The 22,691-nt window shown below is 29.3% G+C and overlaps 1 protein-coding gene across 1 annotated transcript; it reads left to right on the forward strand.

Moving 5' to 3' along the window:
- Positions 1–75: 75 nt before the first annotated feature.
- Positions 76–21,121, forward strand: amrt (TM2 domain-containing protein 2 amaretto). The gene is made up of 5 exons (XM_043050197.3): positions 76–435; positions 5,331–5,418; positions 14,063–14,178; positions 15,734–15,967; positions 20,960–21,121. The coding sequence occupies exons 1-4, from the start codon at positions 272–274 to the stop codon at positions 15,945–15,947; spliced, it is 582 nt and encodes a 193-aa protein (XP_042906131.2). The 5' UTR covers positions 76–271; the 3' UTR covers positions 15,948–15,967; positions 20,960–21,121.
- Positions 21,122–22,691: the final 1,570 nt, after the last annotated feature.

Raw genomic sequence — 22,691 nt, forward strand, 5'->3', positions numbered from 1 at the left:
TACAGCGTCCTCTGCAGTGACCCATATTTTTTTGCAAGCTATAAGCTAATGTTACTCACAAACTAATTTTTAAGGTTACTAGCTTGGACCAAAGATTTGTTTATTTTACTCCATTCTGATAAACTAGGCTATTTTAAAAGAACGAATATAATTTATTCTTATGATTTTATCGATGTGAACATTTAGGATTATTAAAAGTTGTTTCTGAAATTTAATAATGTATTTTTTATCGAAGCTAGTTGTATGTAACAGAATAGGTTGTATTTAAAAAATGATAGGTCATGATAAATTTGTTTTCACTGTAATTCTTTTAACAAAGATTTATGCATGCGGCTGTGATGTGATACCGAAAATGAATCAATGTTCAAGGGATGAATGCGCAGAAATGCATCAAGGATTGCTTCCTTATTCACCATTAGTTCCATGTTACACTTTGTAGGATTGTTAATCATTTTACCTCTTGAAATTTAATAGTCAAAGTGCATTTTATTACTTCTACTTGCCACAATGTTTTCTTTAAAACAGATCATGTTATTTACACTCGAAATATTAAAATGTGCATTTATGACTTAACTGCATTCACACTTCGAATACTCGAAGCATGAGTGAGAATCACTGATCTATATGTATATTTATTATTTTAAAAGTATCTTGCAGAAAGATGTTAGTATTAGAAAGATATATCGCTGAAAGCTCGAAAAAATTCTGCCTCGGGAATTCAGAAGCCACAATTCAGAAGTATCTCCAGGGGGGGGGGGATTCAAATTTTGCTCTAAACTGTTCTGACGTTGCTGTTCAAAGACATACTAAGTTTAATCTGATTTCATCTTCAGAGAAGAGTGGGGATGTTCTTATTATTTTTTTAAAAAAAGAATTTGTCATTCGTTGTTTTTTTGTCATTCGTTTATCAAAATAAAATTTATAATCTAAATTACACATTTAGAAATTGAGAATTTGATTGGTGCATTTGAAGTAGACGGGGTTGGCTTTTTGCCAGCAGAAACAGGTTTTTGCCATGCCAGTGGCAGAAACTGGTTATAACCGGTAAAAACTGGCAGAAACTAAAAAAACTTCTATTTTAGTTCTAGTAATTGGTTAATGACATTTTGTTTAAGTAAACTGAAAAATGTAACTCCATATAACTGTAACAAACTTTTTAATTCATTGTTTGTAAATATATATTATTTTGTTTACATTAAATATAAAGAGTGCAGTATATCAAATATTTATAACAAATCGACCCCACAAAGCAAATTAAACAAATCGGCCCCATTTCCTGAAACTTATTTTTCCAGTCAAGTTTTGACAACTACCCCAGCTGCTACATAGCGGTCCAGTTTTAAAAAATATGCAATAGATGAAAGTTTCCCAAATCTTGCTTGTTCCTTGATGGCAATGCCTGTTAGTTTTGCTGGACTTGAGAGAATCTTCTCAAATTTCTCGTTTGTGCATAGCAAATTGAGAAATTGTTTAGGTTTAGAAACTGCATCAAAACTTGTCTTTTGTTATAGATTAATGCAGAGTGTAATGTAATATTTGATTTTGAATGGTGATAATTTTGTAAATAAATTGAACTTTGTTTAACATTTAATTGTTTTTTCTATGAATTATCCGTTGTATGTCAATCTCAGTACTTACTTTTATGTGCAGAAAAGAGTTTCTGCCATACCAGTTTTAACTGGTTTCTACCAGTGATTTTAACCACCTCGGCTGAAACTTGCCAACCTTGGAAGTAGACCAACATAGCAACATGAAGAAACTTTCAGTGGGAAGGCTTCTTAAATTTGTAAAACACTTGAATTTTAATTTATTACAGTAGAGAACCATTTATCCGGTATCCAGATAACCGGGAAACCAGAAAACCGGGAAAAATTTTGATCAGTTTTCCCGCCATTTTAAACTAGAACGATTATGAAAAAAAACGGAAATGAACTCATCCAGTTGAGTAGAGGAAAATGTAAGGAAGGGGAGAATTTTTTTCCCCGTTTACCCAGAGAAACGTCATTTCCTCTGTGACCTTGAAGGCAGGGAAGGGAGGAATGTTTTATTTTTTCCTTTAGGCCGTCAATCAAACTCAAGTGTGTGGCATGCTGATTTCGTTTTCTGCTTGATTTACGAGGGGGGTGGGGAAAATGCATTGCATGCATATCAGTGAACAGAAAAATAAAAGAGAAAAATATATTTATTTGACATCGACTAATAAAAATAAAATCTTTTTCTTTTGAATAAATTCTCATTCTTTGTAAGTGCGGTATCAATTGCAAGTTTTCATTGGTGTGGAATCACATCTGCTGTAATTAAATATCGTGTTTTTATCAAAAAAAAAAAAAAAAAAAAGGAGAATTGTTTTTTAATTTAAACATAGGATTATTTTATGAAGCAGATTGCAGTTTTGTTTTTCTGATTCCACTACATTTGATTTTTTTTTTCTTTTCACGATAAATTTCGCACTCAATAAATTAATTCTTTTTATTCATAAATTTTATCATTAGGTTTTTTTTTTAAAATTCCGTTGATCTTGCCTTGTTCCGGGTTTCAATATTTATGCTAGAGCCTTTTTTAACTATCGTTTCGGTTCGATAATTTTCAAGTGTTTTTATTTAGATTAATAAGTTTTCCTTTTATTTTATTGTTTCCCCCGTATAATTAGGTATGAAATATATTGCGTTATTTAACCATTGGTTTTGTTTATATTAGTTAATTTAGGAATTATAATTATTTTTAGAAAATAAATACGAGAATTTTATATTTTTTAATCTTGTTTTTCTTGTCTAAACTTGCAAATTTTTTTATTCTTTTAAATGATATTTTTCTACCATTTTTTTTTCTTTTTAAAGTTAGGAGTGCCTTTCTTTTTTCTCTTACTTTATGCATTACACTTTTTCCTTGTAATCCGGGTTCGATAAAACATCGATTAACGACACTTTTTGGTTGATCCAGAAAACCGGGAAATTCAGACATCCGGGATAGCGATGGTCCCGAGCATCCCGGATAATTGGTTCTCTACTGTATTTTGTAAGAGCTAACTTTTTTATTGTGAATTTTTGAAAAAGAAAATTTTAAATCTTGCTATTATTAAAGAATAACTAATGAAGTATCAACCCTTAAACGATTGATTAACCACAAGAATTCTAGAGCGGGTTCCAAAAGCTTTGTGGTGTGGAAACTGAACCCATAGGTCTATAGGCTAAAACTTCCATGTCATAATGTCAAGCTTGTTGGTTCTCAAATTTTTTGAGTCCACTAAGCTGGCAAATTTTGAAGAGTAAAACTAGGAGAAATAATAAAACTAGGGATTTAACCAATGTTCAGCTACTATTTGATATTTGGCTTTTTTGCTGAATATTTGGCCAAATGTATTTTAGGTGAAGTATTTTTTTACAGTTTTTTTTTTATTCGAACTTATATATATATGTATACACCGAAGAGCCATTACATTATGAGCACCCTGCTAATAACATGTAGGACCACCTTTAGCCCTCAAAACTGCTAGCACTTTGGCATTGATTCCACAAGGTGCTGATAGGTAGTCTGAGGTATCTGGTACCAAGCGCTAACCAACTGGTCCTGCAATTTCCTCACATTGCAAGGGGGTAGCGTGTCAGCACAAATTTGGTTTTCCAAGTAGGACCACAAATGCTCTATTGGATTAAAGTCAGGTGAGTTTGGGGGCCAAGACAGGACTTGAAAGTCACTGGAATGTTCCTCGAACCAATCCATGACTATTCGACCCTTATAACATGGTGCATTATCCTGTTGGTAAGCACCATCCCCCGCAGGAAAAACTGTTGCCCTGAATGGGTGAACCTGGTCTGCAACTATGTTCAAGTAGCTTACAGACGTCAGGGATTGTTCTATGAGGATTATGGGCTTCTATGTAATGGCTCTTCGGTGTATGTATATATATATATAGCATAATAAATAAAAACAAAAAAGCATGAAGAAAATTAGAAAAACAATTTTCTACGCTTTTAGCTCAATTTACGCTTTTGTTTTCATTTTTTTTGCAATCTGGCAATCTCGTTACAAAAATATTTTAAATCATTCTTGAAAAATTTCCCGTTCATGTAAGTTCATTTGAATTCGCTGCTCACTTTATGGATTTCATTTCATGTTCTATTCTGTTTTTTCTTTATATTTTATTTTCTGTTTTTACGTGATATATTTTTACTTACTGTGTTCTATTTTATTTGTTGTAATTTTTTTGTGAAATTTTTTGAGTGCTCTTCTCACTATTGTATTGATATATTTTGCTTAGGCTATATTGATGCAATATTAGAAAGCGCTCTTTTTTTACGGATATAATCGTGTGAGCTGATGAAAAGATTATATCTTTCATTTTCCGGATTTTTGAAAATGTTTTGTCCTTTTTTTCCAGTGTTTTGTTACTTATTATCCCCGTGGCAGAATCGCAGCGACACGATGACATTGTCGCAGAACGTTACAGAGTTCTTGCAGAAAGATTTTTCTTTTGAAAAGGGAAAAAAAGTATTTCTTTCCTACAGATATTGACACATAATATTTTAATCATGCGTTTAGATAATCACTTTTTGACATGCTCAATTTTCGATTATAGAATCGTTAATTGATGTAACGATTGTATTTTCGGCAGTTATTGATATTGATTTTCACGTGGATTTTAAATATCCCAATATAATTCGAATCGTGCATTTGAATATTTACTTTTTAAGTCCATTGAACTTTTGGCAGTTATTGCTATTAATTTTTCCATAGTTTTTGAATCCAATATTTTTAATGCAATATTATTTATAACAACAACGTAATCTCGAAACTAAACGCGCATTTCAGGAGCGTGATTTCGTCGTCGATCTTTTTTTCGACAATTACAGCAATGGATTTCATGATTTTTAATTGTATTATTTATTGTAATAATTATTTACAAAATGCGAAGAAGGAAAGAATTTGTGTGCCCCCCCACAAAATATTAGAAAAAAAGATTATTACGTGTTTTATTAAAAAAATAGGTTTTTTTTTCTTGTAAACGCAGCGCTTTTGTTATTTTAGATTTGTAACAAGTAACATATATGTTTGTTATTAAAAGTATCTTGCAGAAAGATAATAGTGATTAAGAGTTTTGTTACAGATTGCTCGAAAAAATTCTGCCACAAGGATTATTATTTTTCTTTTTTTCCCCCTTTTTTCATTGTTCTGTAATTTTTCCCTAGTTTTCTCTACATTTTGAACTTATATATATATGGAATATATAGAAAACAAGGGGCAAAAAAAATTATAAATTTTTTTTTTAAAATACTTATAAATTTTAAAAAAAAATGCATGTATGTATAGTAATTATAATGTTTTTCTTTCAGAGGTATTGAGTTTCTTGTGTGTTCTGATCCGATTGATTTGAAGGGAAACGAAACTGCCAGGGAGGAACTCGGGTACGGTTGCACAAAAGTATGTTTTCAGAAGTATTGTACTACCATATTGATTGAAAGTTATGCTACAAAATGTATTCTACAGCAGTTATTGATTTTTTTTTTCAAATATATATATCTAATAACAGGGGTCTGTCCAGACATTTTGTGAAAGGTCCGTTTTTATAAAATTGTGAAAACAAATTACTAGTAATTTGTAAATTTAAAATACACGTTAAGTCACATTCTTTCAACCAGGTTCCTGCTTTTGTGAATTTGTGCAAATAGTGTCCTGTTACTACGAGAAACTTTTTCAATGAGTTTTTAAATTGCAGGGCTGATTGTGCTCCTGAAAAAATCCGTATTTCCGGATTTTTAGCTAACCATGATCCGGAAGTTTCCTGAGATCGAAGGTTCAGACGTTTCAAAAAATCATTGATCACAAAAGTTTCCAGAAATCAAATTTTCAAAGGTGGAGCTTAAAAACACAGTTTATTTTATTTGTAAGAGAGAGCCAGATACTTTGTAAGCTTATATTCAAGATTAATATTCATTTTTTATTAGTAAATAGTTCTTATAATCATAAACTCAAGAAACAAAGACATATTTGTAAATTTCAATTACTTCTCCAGGTCGACATGGGTATGTGTAAATGGTATAGGTATGAGTAAAATTTTAAATATATTTTAAGTAAACTTAGAAATATTGAGAAAAAGGAAAAAACCTTGTTTAAATTTTTTTCTATTTTTTCGATTTAAACTTTTTTTTACTCAAGAAATTTTCCGGAATTTTGACTTGGGCTCACAATCACCCCTGAAATTGTAAAGACATACAAGATTTTGTTCAACACTGTAAAATTACAATAAAAAAAATAAAATTTAAAAAAATAAACAGCAATTGCTGCTACTAAATTAGAGATAAAAAAAAACAAGTATTTGGTATTTAGCCTATACTGCTGAACGCAGAATATTAATTTCGGACAAATAAAGGAAGAAGCGTCTGCCAAAAACAAAACTAGTTTGTTTACATCTGTCTTTCTCCCCCCCCCTTCCTGGCAAGGGTTTATTCGATTAACAAAACAATAATGAAGATAAACAAATTTGTGAAGGGTTCAATTAAAAGATAAATTATTTTGTAAAGGGTCCGTTTTTAAGTTAACATATTTTGTGAAGGGTCCGTTAACAGACCCAAATTTCTTCTAAACAGACCCCTGAATAACAATTATATTTATTATATACAGTTAGTATATGTATATATATATTCGATTTATTTGCATTAGATAATTTTTTTAGAAATATATATGTATATATATAATTGAGAAGGGCGTAAAAGTGTTGGGAATGATGTAGAAATCTAGCAACAAGTCGAAATGTCTGGAGAAGGCAGGCTAAGAAAGCCTCGACCTGCACTATGCTGTAGTGCTGTTAAAGAAGATTATATTTATATACATAAGATAATAATTAATATACTGATAACAAAAATACTGATAGCATAACTTTGCCAGCTGACTGTTGCGCCTTTCCATGCTTTGGAGTTGGTTCGTCTCGTGAAGGTCACTTGGCTGACGGTTGGTTGGACTCCGGTGTGAAATTATGGAGCCATGTTTCACCCATTGTCCCGTATTGTTGCCTAAATTCGGGTTTATTGCGATTAAACAGCTTCAAACACAGCTCAGACTCATCAATTTGTTGTTGTTTTTGTCCAATTGGGAGCTCGTGCGGCGCCCACTTTGCCTAGAGCTTTCGCATACCCAAATATTCATTCACAATATGTTCAACACGTTCCTTTGATATCTTTAGAGTCTCGGATATTTTGATCAACTTCACTTTGCAGTAATCTAAAATTAATTTGTGGACTTGTTTGATGTTTTCGTCGGTAACAGCCTCTTTGGGGCGACTACTGTGTGCATCGTCGTCGGTGCTCATTTCGCCTCGTTTAAACTTAGCAAACCACTTCTCAATGGTTGATTTTCCTGGTACAGAGTCCGAATAATGTTTCCCAAGCCAAGCCTTGGCTTCAAGAGTATTTTTTTTTCGCTAAAAAGCAATGCTTTAAAAACATACAAAATTCCTTTTTATCCATTGTTTTTAAACTAACAGAAGTTGCATCACTAAAAATACTATATCTCACAAACTAATAGTCCGACAGCTGTCAAATTTAAACACGTGTCTTTCAGAGGTTAGAACTAACTAAAAATCATATGTATTAAATAATAGTAGCCCCATCTATGTGTCAGCCTACGAACTTTTCAGCCCAACTGTTATATATAACATATAATAATTAATATATATGTTCCTTCAATCAATTTCTTAAAACATCTTTTCATCTCATTTAGTGTGGTATAAGAAAGAAAAAAAAAATAAACTGACTTACGAAACATCTTTCTAATTTAATAGTACTCAGATGAATTTTAAAATAAATACAACAAGGAAAGCATAATACTGATATTTGTATGATCAACACTAGTTGAGGTAAATTTGATTGTTTCTTGCCATTTCTTATGTTATTTTTGAAGATACATGTGAGTTTCAAAGCTCATATATTTTTACTTTTCCTAAATTCAGGGTATCCGTGCACCTGGAAAGTCATGAATTTCGGTATTGAACAAAATTTGTCATTAATTTGACTATTTTTTTTTAAAAATCATGGAAAGTCATGGATTTTGGTCGGCGAAAAATTTTATTTTTAAAATGGAATCCTTCCCCAATTTTATGGTGTTCTGAATATCTGAATTTGTAACAAAATCCCCACTCACAGTCATATTTCATTAAAATATAAAGGTTTTTATAATTTTCTTTAAAAATTATGCTGTTCTTTCGAAAAATGAAAGAAGAAACATTATTTCTGGAGCGAAGTATCTTTAAACTTATGTGATTTCCGAATTATTATTCATCTTTTTTTTGTTTTATCAATTTAAAATTCTAGCTGAAGCAAGCCAGTCATTGGCAAATTTTTTTAATTCCAAAATGAGAACAGAAAAATCAGGAGTATTTCTTCCCTTTTTGATGAACAAGAAAAATATTTATGAAATATTTCTTTTATTTTTTTTATGGCGGGCACTTGGGATGTATCTATAGAATATAATTCTGCAGAAAAAAAGAAAAAAAATTATTTGCTCTGTTATTATTTGCTTCAACTATTTCTTTACTCTGTTTTTTAAATTTAAAATCAATAAATATGAAGATGCAGAATATAACAGTTTTGGTTATACTTATCATTTCAATGAATGTTATTATGATGCATTTTTAAATTTATTGTTGGGTTTTTGTCGGAAAAAATGGTAACTTCTTTAAGTCATGAAAAGTTCTTGGAATTAGACATGAAAAGTCACGAATTTGAAAATCTAAAATGTGGCAGATACCCTGCGTCGTGAACCTGGCTGCTCAATGACGGTTATAAAACAAAATAAAGTAAAATGTAGTAATTTGTGTTTCAGATACTGATATGATTCCTAATCAAGAGAGGAGTTTTGGTTATACCTATCATTTCAATGAATGTTATTATAATGCTTTTTTAAATTTATTGTTGCGTTTTTGTCGGGAGAAATTAGTTACTTCGTCAAGTCATGAAAAATTCTTGGAATTAGTCATGGAAAATCATGAAAAGTCATGAATTAGAAAATCTAAAATGTAGCAGATACCCTGTAAATTATATTTAAGTGCGCTCTATCAAAATTTCATTTCCTTCTGTTGATTAGTAAAATAAATAATTAGGGAATTACCTAAAACAGCCAGAAGGGATCATTTTGACCTCTATAAGAAAAACATAGATTTTTTCGTTTTTGATTTTGTAGAACTGCAAGCATAATGAAGATGAATTGTAGAAAAGAAATTAGGGTCCACCGCTTTGAAGAAAAGTGCAACAGTTTTCATCAAATAATATTGTAGCTTAGTTTACTAAACTGCTTCGTTCCTACTGAATTATAATTTTGTTATTGGATCTGAAAGAACAAAATCACCTGTATATGCTAACAATAAGCGATTATATTTGTTATAATCCTGGGCAAGATAGTATTGTTGCAGAACAATTATTGTCATGTAAATAATCATGAATACTTAATGTATGACATTCTAGCCACGTAACTTTGATTTCAACTAATATAAAGTCCAAAAAAGATTTTTTTTTGAATCGTTATTTTTATTTGTGTATTCTAAAAAACGGGCAAATGAATTACGACCTGAGAAAAGTATATTGCTCTAATTATGGGACCGCACCTAAACTCCAGGTGCAGCGGAATTACTGACTTTTCCTTCAGTAAAAATTGCAGAAGAATTTTTTTCGTAAAGAAATCCTACGTTTCATGAATACTAAGTTTAAATAAAAGAAGAAAATGTCTTAATTTCAATGTCACTTTTTTGTCATGGCATTTATCTTTTGCACTGTAAAAAGAAGACTAAATACTTACTATGTAGTTACAAAGCAGGAGTCTGTTTAGAAGAAATTTGGGTCCGTTAACGGACCCTTCACAAAATATCTTTTCATAAAAACGGACCCTTCACAAAATAATTTATCTTTTAATTGAACCCTTCACAAATTTGTTTATCTTCATTATTGTTTTGTTAATCGAATAAACCCTTCCCAGGAAGGGGAAAGAAAGACAGATGTAAACGAACTAAATTTTGCCTTCGGCAGACGCTCTTTTCTTTATTCGTCCAAAATGAATATTCTGCGTTCAGCAGTATAGGCTAAATGCCAAATATTTGTATGTTGCATCACTAATTAAGTAGCTTCAATTGCTGTTTATTTTTTAAAATTAATTTTTTTAATAATAATTTTACAGTGTTGCGCATAATCTTGTATGTCTTAACAATTTAAAAACTCCTTGAAAAAGTTTATTTGCAATAACGTACCCTATTTGCACACATTCACAAAAGCGGACCCTGGTTGAAAGAATGTGACTTAACGTTTATTTTATGTTCACAAATTATGAGTCATTTTTTCACAATTTTACAAAAACGAACCTTTCACAAAATGTCTCGACAGACCCCTGAAAGGAAAAGAGAATACTAAAGAGAATACTAAAGAATAGTATTCATGTGAACGCGTAGAGGGTAGAAGCAAAGCAATAACACTTACAATTATTCTACAATAAGTGAAACTTTAGGTGTCTTTTCTTTACTATGTTTGTGATAATTTTGTCCTCAGTGCTTGAATCTTTTGCCACCCCAATTACTCATTGCGAATCATTCTAGTGTTTGTTGAAGAACTACAAATTAACTATTTGTGCATCAGATGGCCCCTTGTTCTGTACAAAATGTATTAATATATAATTTATACATTATAATATATATATTCAGGTGTCTGTCTGGGTTTTTTTGTGAGGTACCTATTTTGTAAAAATTTAGGCATAATTTGTGAAAATAAAAAATTATATTAAAAACTCAACCCAAAAATATGGTAAAGTACAAAAATATTTTCAAAAATTGTGACTTCAAATAAAAATTATTTATGACATCAAATCATCTATATATTTTTCCCCATATAAAAAAGATAATTTTGCCGTTGTTAAATTGTGAGCTTGAAATTGCATCCAATTTTAAAGTTCCATAAAAATCATTGTCCATAGTTACATTTCGATTTGAATTTAATAAAAACATGCATTTAACAGTACTAGCACTAGAAGTTATTTTCATTATGAGAACATTTTCGACTAGGTCATACAGGAAAAAGTTTCACAGGAGAAAAAAAAATGTTTCGTAAAAAATAAAGGTCTGTTAGAATAAATTTACAATAGTGCTTAAGATAATTTTTGTATGTTTATACGTAATAATGTGCGAATTTTGACTCTCTGTAAAGTTTAGAAAGGGAGACCCTCATTTTCTCTAGAAAAATTTCTTAGCATATTTAGGATACAAAAGTTTTTAGCAACAATTCTTTTATTTCGTTATTAATTGGCCATACCAAAAAATTTAATGCGCACAAACAATATTTTTTAAGGATACTAAACAACGTTAAAAATGATACCTAAAAAAAGTTTTGGGTTCTTTGAACCAGTAACCGGCAATATACAGGGTATCCGCGCACCTGGAAAGTCATGAAAAATGATGGAAAGTCACAATTTTGGTATTAAACAAAATTTTGTCATGATTTTAACTATTTTTTTTAAAAAAAATCATGTAAAGTCATGGATTTAGGTCACCAAAAAATTTTATTTTTAAAATGGAATTACCCCCTCCAATTTTTTGGTTTTCCAAATATTTGAATTTGTAACAAAATCCCCACTCACAGTCCTATTTTATTACAATATAAAATGTTTTTATCATGTTCTTTAAAAATTATGGTGTTCTTTCAAAAGATGAGAGAAAAACCTTTCTAGAACAAATTATCTTTCAAACTTCTGTGATTTCAGAATTATTTTATTTATTTATTTATTTTTATTTTATCAATTTAAAATTCTAGCTGAAGCAAGCCAGTCATTGTCAAATTTTTTTTTATATTCAGAAATGAGAACAGAAAAATCAAGAGTATTTCCTTTCTTTCCAATGAACAAAAAAAGTATCTTTAGAATCTAATTCTGCAGAAAAAATTTATAATTATTTGCTTTTGTATTTTTTTCCAGCTATTTTATTGCTTCAGCTCTTTCTTTACTCTATTTTTTAAATTTAAAATCTATAAATATGAAGATGCAGAGTATAACAGTTTTGTTTATACTTGTCATTTCAATGAATGTCATTATAATGCTTTTTTAAATGTATTGTTGTGTTTTTCTCGGAGAAATTAGTAACTTCGTTAAGTCATGAAACATTTTTGAAATTAATCATGGAAAATCATGAATTTGAAAATCTACATGTAGCAGATACCCTGAATATGCATTTGCCCAAAAGGGACCAATTGAAATTTAACATTAAACCTATTTGTAAAGTGCAGAAAAAATTGTGTACTCTGAATAACTTTTAATCTAATAGTCTTATTTTCATGCATTGAGACGCAACCTTAATGGTTCAAATTTCAACTGTATTTCAATAAAATCATTTAATGTTGAGTTACTCTGCTCATTCATTTGCCTATTCTAATCACTTTTCATTTCTGGAACCCTTTTTGGCTTTCATTTTTGGCATGTAAGGGTGTCGATGGATGACAAGATAATTTTATGTGAAACTCGGAATTGACACTCTCCTGCGAAAACTTCTCTGGTCTTTGACCTTTGTTTAACAGATTTCATTAACACTAAGCATACCAACACTTTATATATACCTATTTCTACCATTGCCAGATATTGCAATGACTAGACTTTATGTTTTTTGATTAAATGTATGGAATATGGATGTTATGAAGGAAATAAACTAAAAAAACTATTATAACTAAACAAAATTGTGTATTGCCAATCTTTATGCATTAAAAACACAAAGAATAAAAATTTTTAGTGCATTGCTCAACACATTTTTTACATTTTATAGGGGTATTCCATTGTACATTTTCCGTAAACATATTTCTTCTAATTATTATTATTTCTTTAATTCTTATAGTTATTCTTATAATTAATATTATTTCTTCTAAGAACTTGTGCTGTCTCAATTGTTTCGACATTTTACTGGATAAAAACTAACAGTTAGTTGGAAATGAAGTAAAGCTATCAAAATTAAATATAAGCTATTCACCGAAACATTAGTTTTTGTCACTTTTTCTGACATAAAAATGCAAATCTAAAATTTTGGGTACTTTGTTGAAAATTTGAATTCACAGTTATTCTGATGGAACTAACTGTACAACAGTCTTTGCAGGAATGTGCAACTGATCGACTACAACGGTTGAATGCGCATTACATCATAAATTCTGATCCGATAATCTAATAAAGCATTAACTTGTTCTCCCAATCAAATGACCGGTTGTGGTAGAAATAGGTATAGTACGACAAGTAATATTCGAAATAAAGAAAATACATAAAAAGAAAAATAATAATAGAACATTAACTGTATATAATTGTAATAAAAAGTCAAATGTGCAAAAATGATAAGCGCATTTTCGATGCAAAAGTTCTTAAACAGTCATTCGAATGGTTATGCTATGTTTAGTGTTAAATTATTGAAGAATATTCTTCAGTAATAGCTGAATAATAACTCTTTTCACTTCTATTTCAGAATCTTTATATTGCTTTATTTTGGCGAAATGATCAATTTTCTATATTGTCAAAATTCAGATCATTTATACAGGGTGTGCAGCGTTTTTAAAAAGTGCTTAAAGGTGCTTATTTTCGTTTTTTAAATTAGGTGTTCATTAGGTGTTTTTAAAAAGTGCTTAATTTTCCCTTTTTCAAAACGAGATTTTTCTTTTACTATGTTGATTTTCGCTTCGAATTATACAAAAAGACACAGTTCACATTGTTCTATTCAACGTTTTCATAAGTAATTCAACCCCAATCTATTTTGGCGTATTGTCATTCCGTAGTGTATGAAAACGCCATTCGTTTTACAAGATTAAAAATTTCATGATTTTTGACAATTGTCAAAAACATTGCGAAGAGGTTTTTTTTTACATGACGGTTAAAACAAGATAAAACCGTCAATTGTCGAAAACTTTCCACCCCTGCCTAATTATATTTTTTTAAGTTGCTTAAAAATATTTTTTGAGTGCTTAAAAGGTGCTTATTTTTTGTTGAATAATTTGGATATGCGCCCTGTTCTAGGTAGTTTTTTATTTATTTATTTAATTTTGTTTTTTTAAAAACTCATTTTTTTTGTTTCTAGTATGGAGGACAGAAGTATGAAGATGTTCAGTTTACTGCTGCGAATTGCACCGTTCTGTCGGGAATCGAGTGCTATGGGGACAGAACTTTCTTAAAAGAAGGATTTCCATGCATCAAGTATGGATAACTTTTTAGAATTTTTTTTCCCTTTTCATTTTGTTTCGAGTTTGAGAAAGAATTAAAGCAAAGATTTATATATTTTATTCCTTAGGTTAAATAATAAGATATATAATTTATTTTATCATTACATTCCTAATTTGAATTTTAATAATTCTTACAGAAATGAAAAAAGAATATTAATTAAATATTTTTGTTAATTAAATATGTATCATTGATTGTTTTCAATTTAAAATAATGTTTTTAATAAATTAAAAGTTATAAACTTTAGTCTGATTAGGACGTATGAAGTGAAAACGCATGTTACAAAATCATGAAAATAAATAATTATTGAAATAAATTATATTTGCATTAAAGATCTTTAACTCCTAATTAGTATAAGTATAGAATAATGCTTGAAGTTTTTTTCTCTGTGGGAAAAACTGCTCTGAGAAAAAAAAAAACTATGTTTTGTTCTCCATTAAAAATTAAATGCTTAACTCATTGAATTACTCTAAGCAAGGATTTAGATATTTTATTCCTTAGGTTAAATAATAGGATATATAATTAGTTTTATCATTATATTCCTAATCTGAATTTTAATAATTCTTACCGAAATGAAAAAGGAATATTAATTAAATATATTTGTTAATTAAATGTGCATCATTAATTGTTTTCAATGTAAATTTTTTTTTTGTTAATAAATTAAAGTTATAAACTTTAGTTTGATTAGGACATATAACGTGAAAATGCATTTAACAAAAATCATGAAAATAAATAATTATTGAAATAAATTATATCTGTATTAAAGATCTTTTACTCCTAATTAGTATAAGTATAGAATAATGGTTGAGAGATTTAGCATTCCTAAAATTTATCTCCCTTATTATTTTATATAAATATATCGATGAATAAAATGTTATTTATTGAACTAAAATATAAAAAGTAGGGATAAATGTTTGTAGTTTCTTTTTCTTATACTTAAATTAATTTTTATATTGACAAAACTCATCACTAAAAAACCATTTAACACAAATTACATGATGTATTTTTAAGCAAATCACAAGATTATTTTATTTTAAAGAAATATTCAATTAAAATGAAATATTGTAAATTTAATTAAAAGGTCAATATGAGAATAGTACAACTAGGAACATTATTGATAATAATTGATATATAATTGAGTTATATGCTTTTTATATAGAGTAGAAAACAGTAAATAACACTATAAAATATAAGACTACCTTCAGTAAATAAAATTACCTTTTATTACAATATCTGAATTGTCTTTTATTTTAAATCAATAATACAGAAATTAAATAATTTATTATTTCTTTTAAATAAAATGATATTTTTCCCAAGTATGACTGATTTTTAAAAGTTTTATTTAAGCGTTTTTATTATATCTGCTGTAACAGTTTCTAGAAAAAATAAAAAAACATCTATGGCTTAATCAGCTAAGAGAGTTTTTTCCCTTTTTTCAGGTTCTCACACAGTTATTTGCTACGTTTAAATTATTTACTTGGATTCTCATAGGTCACTCTGCATTCCAGTAATGTCTTCTTTTTTTTTAAAGGTATTCTGGCCATTACTTTCTGACCACCCTCTTGTACTCTGTGCTTCTTGGATTCCTGGGGATGGACAGATTCTGCCTTGGACACACTGGAACAGCTGTGGGCAAACTGCTCACTCTGGGAGGGGTGGGCATCTGGTGGATAGTGGACATAGTCCTTCTAGTCACGGGAAATCTCACTCCTGAGGATGGCAGCAATTGGGTTCCTTATGCCTGAGCCCCCCCCCAGTTGTTCAGGTAAAAAAAAAATCAATCACCTCACTTCTTTAAAAAGAAAAAAAACAAAACTTTTTTTTTAAAGTTTTTTGTTTCTTCTAAATTTTTTTCAGTGTAAAATATGTCTGGGACAAATGCAGAGCCAGTTTCTATTAATTTTTATCAAAGTGAGGAAAACTTCTAGAGTAATATATATATATATATATATATATATATATATATATATATATATATATATATATATACAGTCGAACCTCTATTTAACAAAGTTGCTAAATCCCGATAATAAGTTCGTTTTATGGAAGATTCGTTAAGTAAAAAATCACCTTTTAAAATATTTGAATAACGCGAAACAGGTTTTAAATTCATAAACACCAGAAATTATTAAAATAGCAATTGATGCACTTTTATCTTGTAAACTAGTATCTACAATTTATTTTATAAATCTTAACCATAAAAGTATTTTCTGTATGGAAAGCAATAGAGCAAAACATTATCTAGTGTTGCACTATCATGCTACACACATTTTTAACCAAAAAAAGCTAAATTTATGTCTAAAATTATAGGGCATTTATCATAAAAGTAATTTTAGACATACATCGCATGCCCTCTAAAGTTTAATTGCTACTGATAAAATCTGTTAATTTGGACTGAGGTTTTAATTTGAAATGCAAATAAAAAGGGATTTTACTGCTTTCTCTAAAATAACTTTTAGAGGAAGCACTAAAGCATTGCATAAAGCGGTGACTTCGAAGATTAATTCAAGGTCATTTCCCCCATAAAATGCGTTAACAAGTTTGAAATATTTTGGAAAATAGGGAAAGTGGATCTCAAAGAAAAGTTCATTAAATAGAAAATTCACTTCCCTATTTGGAAGTTATTTTACGAAGAAATTTCCAAAATGTTCTTGGTTCCTTGAAAAAATTCGCAAAGTAGAGAAATTTGCAAAATGAAAGTTCGTTAAATAGAAGTCCGACTGTGTGTGTAGATATTTATATATCTTTACCTAAAATAAATTTAATTTTTAAGACCAGGTTTTTTATGGGAAGGTAATAGGTGGAAATTTTCCAAATTTTTACCTACTGTGAAGAATTGACGTCTGTGTTTATAACTACTACACACATAAACTTTAAATGATCAAATAAACAAACAAGCTTCCCAGTGTTGAAATTTAAGATAATTTCTTTTTTATGTGGAGATGACTATTTTGATGATTTACTGTTTGTAATGTACTATTTGTAATTTTCTGAAATTATAAGTAGTTGAAAATCGCTTCCCATCGAGATTTAAAAAATTATGAAGCTCGTTTACTTCTTCATAAAGAGTTAAACAAAACCAAAATCACAAAAAAAATGTATACTATTTAGGGTATAAATAATAAAATCAGGGTTTCATATAAAAGAAAGTAATTGGACAAAATAGAAGAAATTAAAAATGACTAATAGAATTGTTTAGTTATAAATATTATAAGAGTAAATTTCAACAAATTACAGTCAAACCTCTATTTAACGAACTTCCATTTTGCGAATTTCTCTATTTTGCGATTTTTTTCGAGGAACCAAGTACATTTTGGAAATTTCTTCGTAAAGTAACTTCCAAATAGCGAAGTGAATTTTCTATTTAACGAACTTTTCTTTGAGATTCACTTTCCTTATTTTCTAAAATACTTCAGAACATTTCAAAATTGTTAACGCAATTTATGGGGGAAATGGCCTTGAATTGATTTTCGAAGTCAATTAACTTTTAGAGAAAGTAGTAAAATCCCTTTCCCTTTTTACTTGTATTTCAAACGAAAAACTCAGACAAAATTAACGGATTTTACCAGTAGCAATTAAACTTAAGAAAGCATATGATAATGTATGTTTAAAATTACTTTTATAATAAAAGCAGCAATAATTTTGTACATAGATTTAGCTTTTTTCAGTTGAAAATTAATGTAGCAGGATAGTGTAACACTGGATAATGGTTTGCTCTATTCTTGCTTTTCATGCAGATTTCTTTTATGGTTAAGATTTATAAAATAAATAGTAGATACTAGATAAGGGTGTATCGATTGTTATTTTAATTATGTCTAGTGTTTACGATTTTAAAACATGTTTTGTTTTGTTGAGGTATTTCAAAAAGTGATTTTCTGTTTAACGAATTTTCCATATAACAAAATTGTTATTGGGATTTAGCGACTTCGTTAAATGGAGGTCCGACTGTAATTTAATATAGTATCAGAAAATTTAAATTTTTTCCCATCTATAAAAAATTTTTTTTAAAAAAGTATTTTTATTTTTCTTCTTCTTACTTTTATACAGAATTTTAAAAATTTGTATCGGGAATTTAATGAGTGTTTATTACAGTGTTTATGTTTAGTAAGTGATTTGTTAATTTAATATTTGATTATGTAATTTTAACTGTTCTTTATATAATTATAAAATCGGGGTTTACTATACTCATTTACATAAAATATTGAAAATTTACAGTCACTTTAATTTCCTAAGATATTCCTAAAAAAAATGTTCTTTTGAAATTGTCACATTTTTGTTGCCACTTACATTAGATTGCAGTTACAAATTGTTTAAAAAAACCTTAATATTTTATATTTCATTTTGCAAGAGAGTTTCTTAGATTTCTTCCACTTGGAAATTTGCCAACCCTCCCCCCCCCTCCCCCCAAAAAAAAGAAACAAAAATTAGAAGAAAGAGTTACAGTTAAAATAATTATACATTGACAGAATTCTCAGTATATCCATAGTTTTTTTTTTAAATCTAAAAATGTCTGATGCCTGGTGCTAATGAAGAAGATTAAAAGTGTTAATAATTTCATATTTTACATTGAATGAACTGAAGTCTTTTTTTTTTAAATCAATTTCTTACATTTTGAATAATCCGAAATAAATTATGAAACTCTCTAAGTTTAGAGACCAAAGCTAAACTTAGGTGTAATTGTTTCTCAAATTTAACTTAAATTATTTAAAAGAACTTGTGAAAATTAATAATTAAAGCATTAATTATGTATTTTTGGTTGTTTGAAATATATATAAATAATTTTTTTTTATTTGGCGTTACTTTTAGTATTTACTTGTGTTCTGTTTTATGGTACATAGCGTTTTTAAAAAGTGCTTAAAGGGGCTTTTTTTATTGGCTGTTTTTAAAAGTGCTCAATTTTCCCTTTTCGAAAATCAGATTTCTTTCTTAACCGTGTCGATTATCACCACACATTATGCAAAGGCGTGCTTTTCACATTGTTCTAATCAATCTTTTCACAATTCATTCTATCACAATCTATTTCTGCTTCCCGTCGGTCCATAGCGTATGAAAGCGCCAATCATTTTACATATTTGATTAAATGCTGGGAAGTTTACTGAGCTGGGTTTGGTGAGATTCTTGCACTCTCATGTGCAACTCTGCTGCATTTTGCAAGATATTCTCAAATTCAGGCATCTTTTTTCACCTTCTGATATCAAACCAAAAAACCTCTTCATCTTTTTATAATGGCTAATACAATCGAGAAAAGAGTTCTTTGTCAGAAACTAGTTATTTTATCATGATCATGTAAAGTCTTTAAAAATTATTTTGCATTTTGTTAATGAATATAGTGCTTAAAAATATTTCTTCAGTGTTTAAAAATTACTTAAAAGGTGCTTATTTTTTATTGAAAGATTTGGCTACTCACCCTGTGTTACTTATAAGTCATTGTTCACAAAATAGCATTTTTAGTAACAACATTATATTTGTGAATTAATTGAATGGTAAATATAACTTGAATAGTGGATTTCAGTGGTGAAAATTGATATTGACCAGAGGGATTGAAATTGTAAAATCGCTCGTTAAATAATTGAAACCACTACACTCTTGTCATTGGCATTTAATAAAAGCATTACACATGAAAGAAAATTTTCTTTATACAATAAAAAACTGCAAAAAATAAGTTTTAGGTCAGTTGAAAACTGTAAAGCTCCCTTCTAAAAAGGCCATTTTATTGTTGTCGTTTTTTAAATATTTAAATTTTATTTATTTTTACCACGTTTATATTAACTTCGCTCCGTGTATGTCTGTGCTGGGGGGGGGGGGATTTTGTAACCGATTTTAAACTATTTTCCCGACTAGCTACAGACTTCAAATTTGGCACATAGTTCAGAATTGGATGACAATGCATGAAGATGAAGAGAAAAAAGAAATACAAAGTAAAATAAACTTAAAGAAAAATTAGTATTTTTGCGATAGTCTTTTGTTGTCGATTTAATTATTTCAAATGAGTGTCACATGTCAGTTGAAAAGTTTTGTGTATAGTGAGTGAAAAAATTGAGATTTTGGAAGTGAGTGCAAAAAAAATCTAAATAAAAAATAATATTTTTAAAAACCATGTTTTTGTAGTAGAGAATAATAATTAAAAAATAAAAATTTGAAAAACGAAAAACGTGGGGCGCATGAAATATGTAACAGTACATATACACATTTTCTTACTCATACACATACATAAACATATTCCACATACACATTCAGATACAATTACAGATACAATTACAATTACAGATGCAATTACAATTACAGATACAATTACAATTACAGATGCAATTACAATTACAGATACAATTACAATTACAGATATACATATTCTCATGAGCACACATACACACACTAATATAATATTACTGTTATGTATTTCATGCGCCCCACGCTTTTCGTTTTTCAATTTTTTAATTATTATTCTGTACTACAAAAACATGTTTTTTAAAAATATTATATATATATATATATATATATATATATATATATATATATATATATATATATATATATATATATATATATATATATATATATATATATATATATATATATATATATATTTTAATCAATATTGTAGGTGTATTTTTATTTTTAAAAAGCATATATGTAATTGAAGAAGTGAATATCAACTTTTGAAATTCAAAAGTTTAACAAATTATTTAATTTTTTTACATTTTTAAATTAAAATCTCAAATTAACCAGCAATTTAGTTTTCTAATTATTTTCATTTCAGTTTTCTTTTTTAATGTTATTTCATCGAGAGCTGAGAAACTTGGATTATTTATTGACCAAGGAATGGATTCTTCATTGGAAGTTGTTGTAAAGACTTATGTAATATATGTGTCGTTTTAAAATATATTTTATGTATAAAATGAATAAATTTGTGTATATTGTATTATGGCATGGAGTTGGTTTTTTATTTTTTTCATGAAAATCAATTTTTGTTTTCTTATTTGTCTTAACTGTTTTGATTCATAAGCTTTATTAAGCATCATTCGGATGGATGGTGTTTTCTACTTCCGGGTTACTGTTTCCGTTGTATTTTGAAGGCATTTGGCTTACAACCAGGGCCCGACTTACCCTAATTGGGGCCCCGGGGCAAAAACTTCTTTGAGGGCCCTCTCTGCTTTACTACTTCAGCAATAAAGAATCAAACTTTATGGAGGTATTTAAATTTCTCACCTCATTATAAATAACAAGAAAATTGACTAGAACCTAAAATAGCTATAAAGTCCCGCCCCCTCCGATTTTCAGATGAAATATCGTTGTTCATTTTTTGATTCTATGTCCATCACGCGGAATGCAGTTTTTTGATTGTTACCTTTGTCATCTAGCTGCGAAAAATCCATATCCTTGCTGACATTAGGGTGGAATTCAGCTAAATTTTCGCAATTACGATGTCTCAATTAAGCCAATCAAAAGCCTGTATCTTTGTAAAAATATCGCATTTTGCGATATGTAAAAGTGCAGGCATTTGATTGGTCAAATTTGTCCATCGTCATTGCAAAAATTTTGCTGAATTCAGCCACAGAAAGCCATGGATTTACGAAATATAGATCGTGTTCTTACGATAAATTAATGAAGAAGCTAACTTAAAACCGATGGATTTTACACTGTGCAGACATTTTGTTTAAAAAAAAAGTTCATCAAAGAAAGAAACGTAAACTAAACTTTGTATTCGATTTGAGGGCTCCTCTGATGTGGGGGCGCAGGGTAACTGCCCCTACCTTTGTCAAGCTCTACTCAAAACATGATCATTGTGTCTTGAAACTATCTTCTGTAACTAATATTTCTCATATTTGTTGCCTGATTTATTATTTGCATGTTTAAAAGAAGAATCGTCATTTGAGAAAAAGAATCGTAATAAAACAATTTTTACCTTGTTAACAATGTACCGACTTCGAAATTTAAACCTAAATGATAATTTATAATTATTGAGCCTGGAATTCTTCCCACTCCTTGTAGCCCACTGGACTCTCAATGTGGTCACAGACCTTGCTCTCAGAGTCCTAAAATCAGATTTTGCTTGTGATCTCCTTAAAGGAATCTCTTACGCAACTATGAATGAGCTATATCCTGGTTGAGAATCTTTACAGATGGCTCCCGAGTGGATCAACGGGTGAGTGCTGGAGTATTTCGTCACCTGTTCCCTGCTGCCTACGCTTCTGTTGGCTGCTATGCATCTGCCTACGACGGTGAAATCGAGGCTATTCTAATTGCCTTAAAACAACTTCAGTGTCGTACTGACCAATTTTCTAGAGCCGCCATCTTATCTGACTCTAAGGCAGCACTTCTTGATATTAACTCTCCACTGATTCCCCAATCCATCTCCAGTTAGAAATGCATTGATTGTCTGAAAGACACTAAAAGGCAAGCAAATCGTCCTCCAGTGGATCCCGGGACTTTGCGGGATTTGGGGTAACGAAAAATCTGATTTCTTGGCCAAGAAAGGAACAACTATTGCC

The sequence above is a fragment of the Parasteatoda tepidariorum genome, chromosome 9 (assembly GCF_982258835.1).
Source record: "Parasteatoda tepidariorum strain Cologne lab strain chromosome 9, Ptep-v5.0, whole genome shotgun sequence".
Taxonomy (NCBI): domain Eukaryota; kingdom Metazoa; phylum Arthropoda; class Arachnida; order Araneae; family Theridiidae; genus Parasteatoda; species Parasteatoda tepidariorum.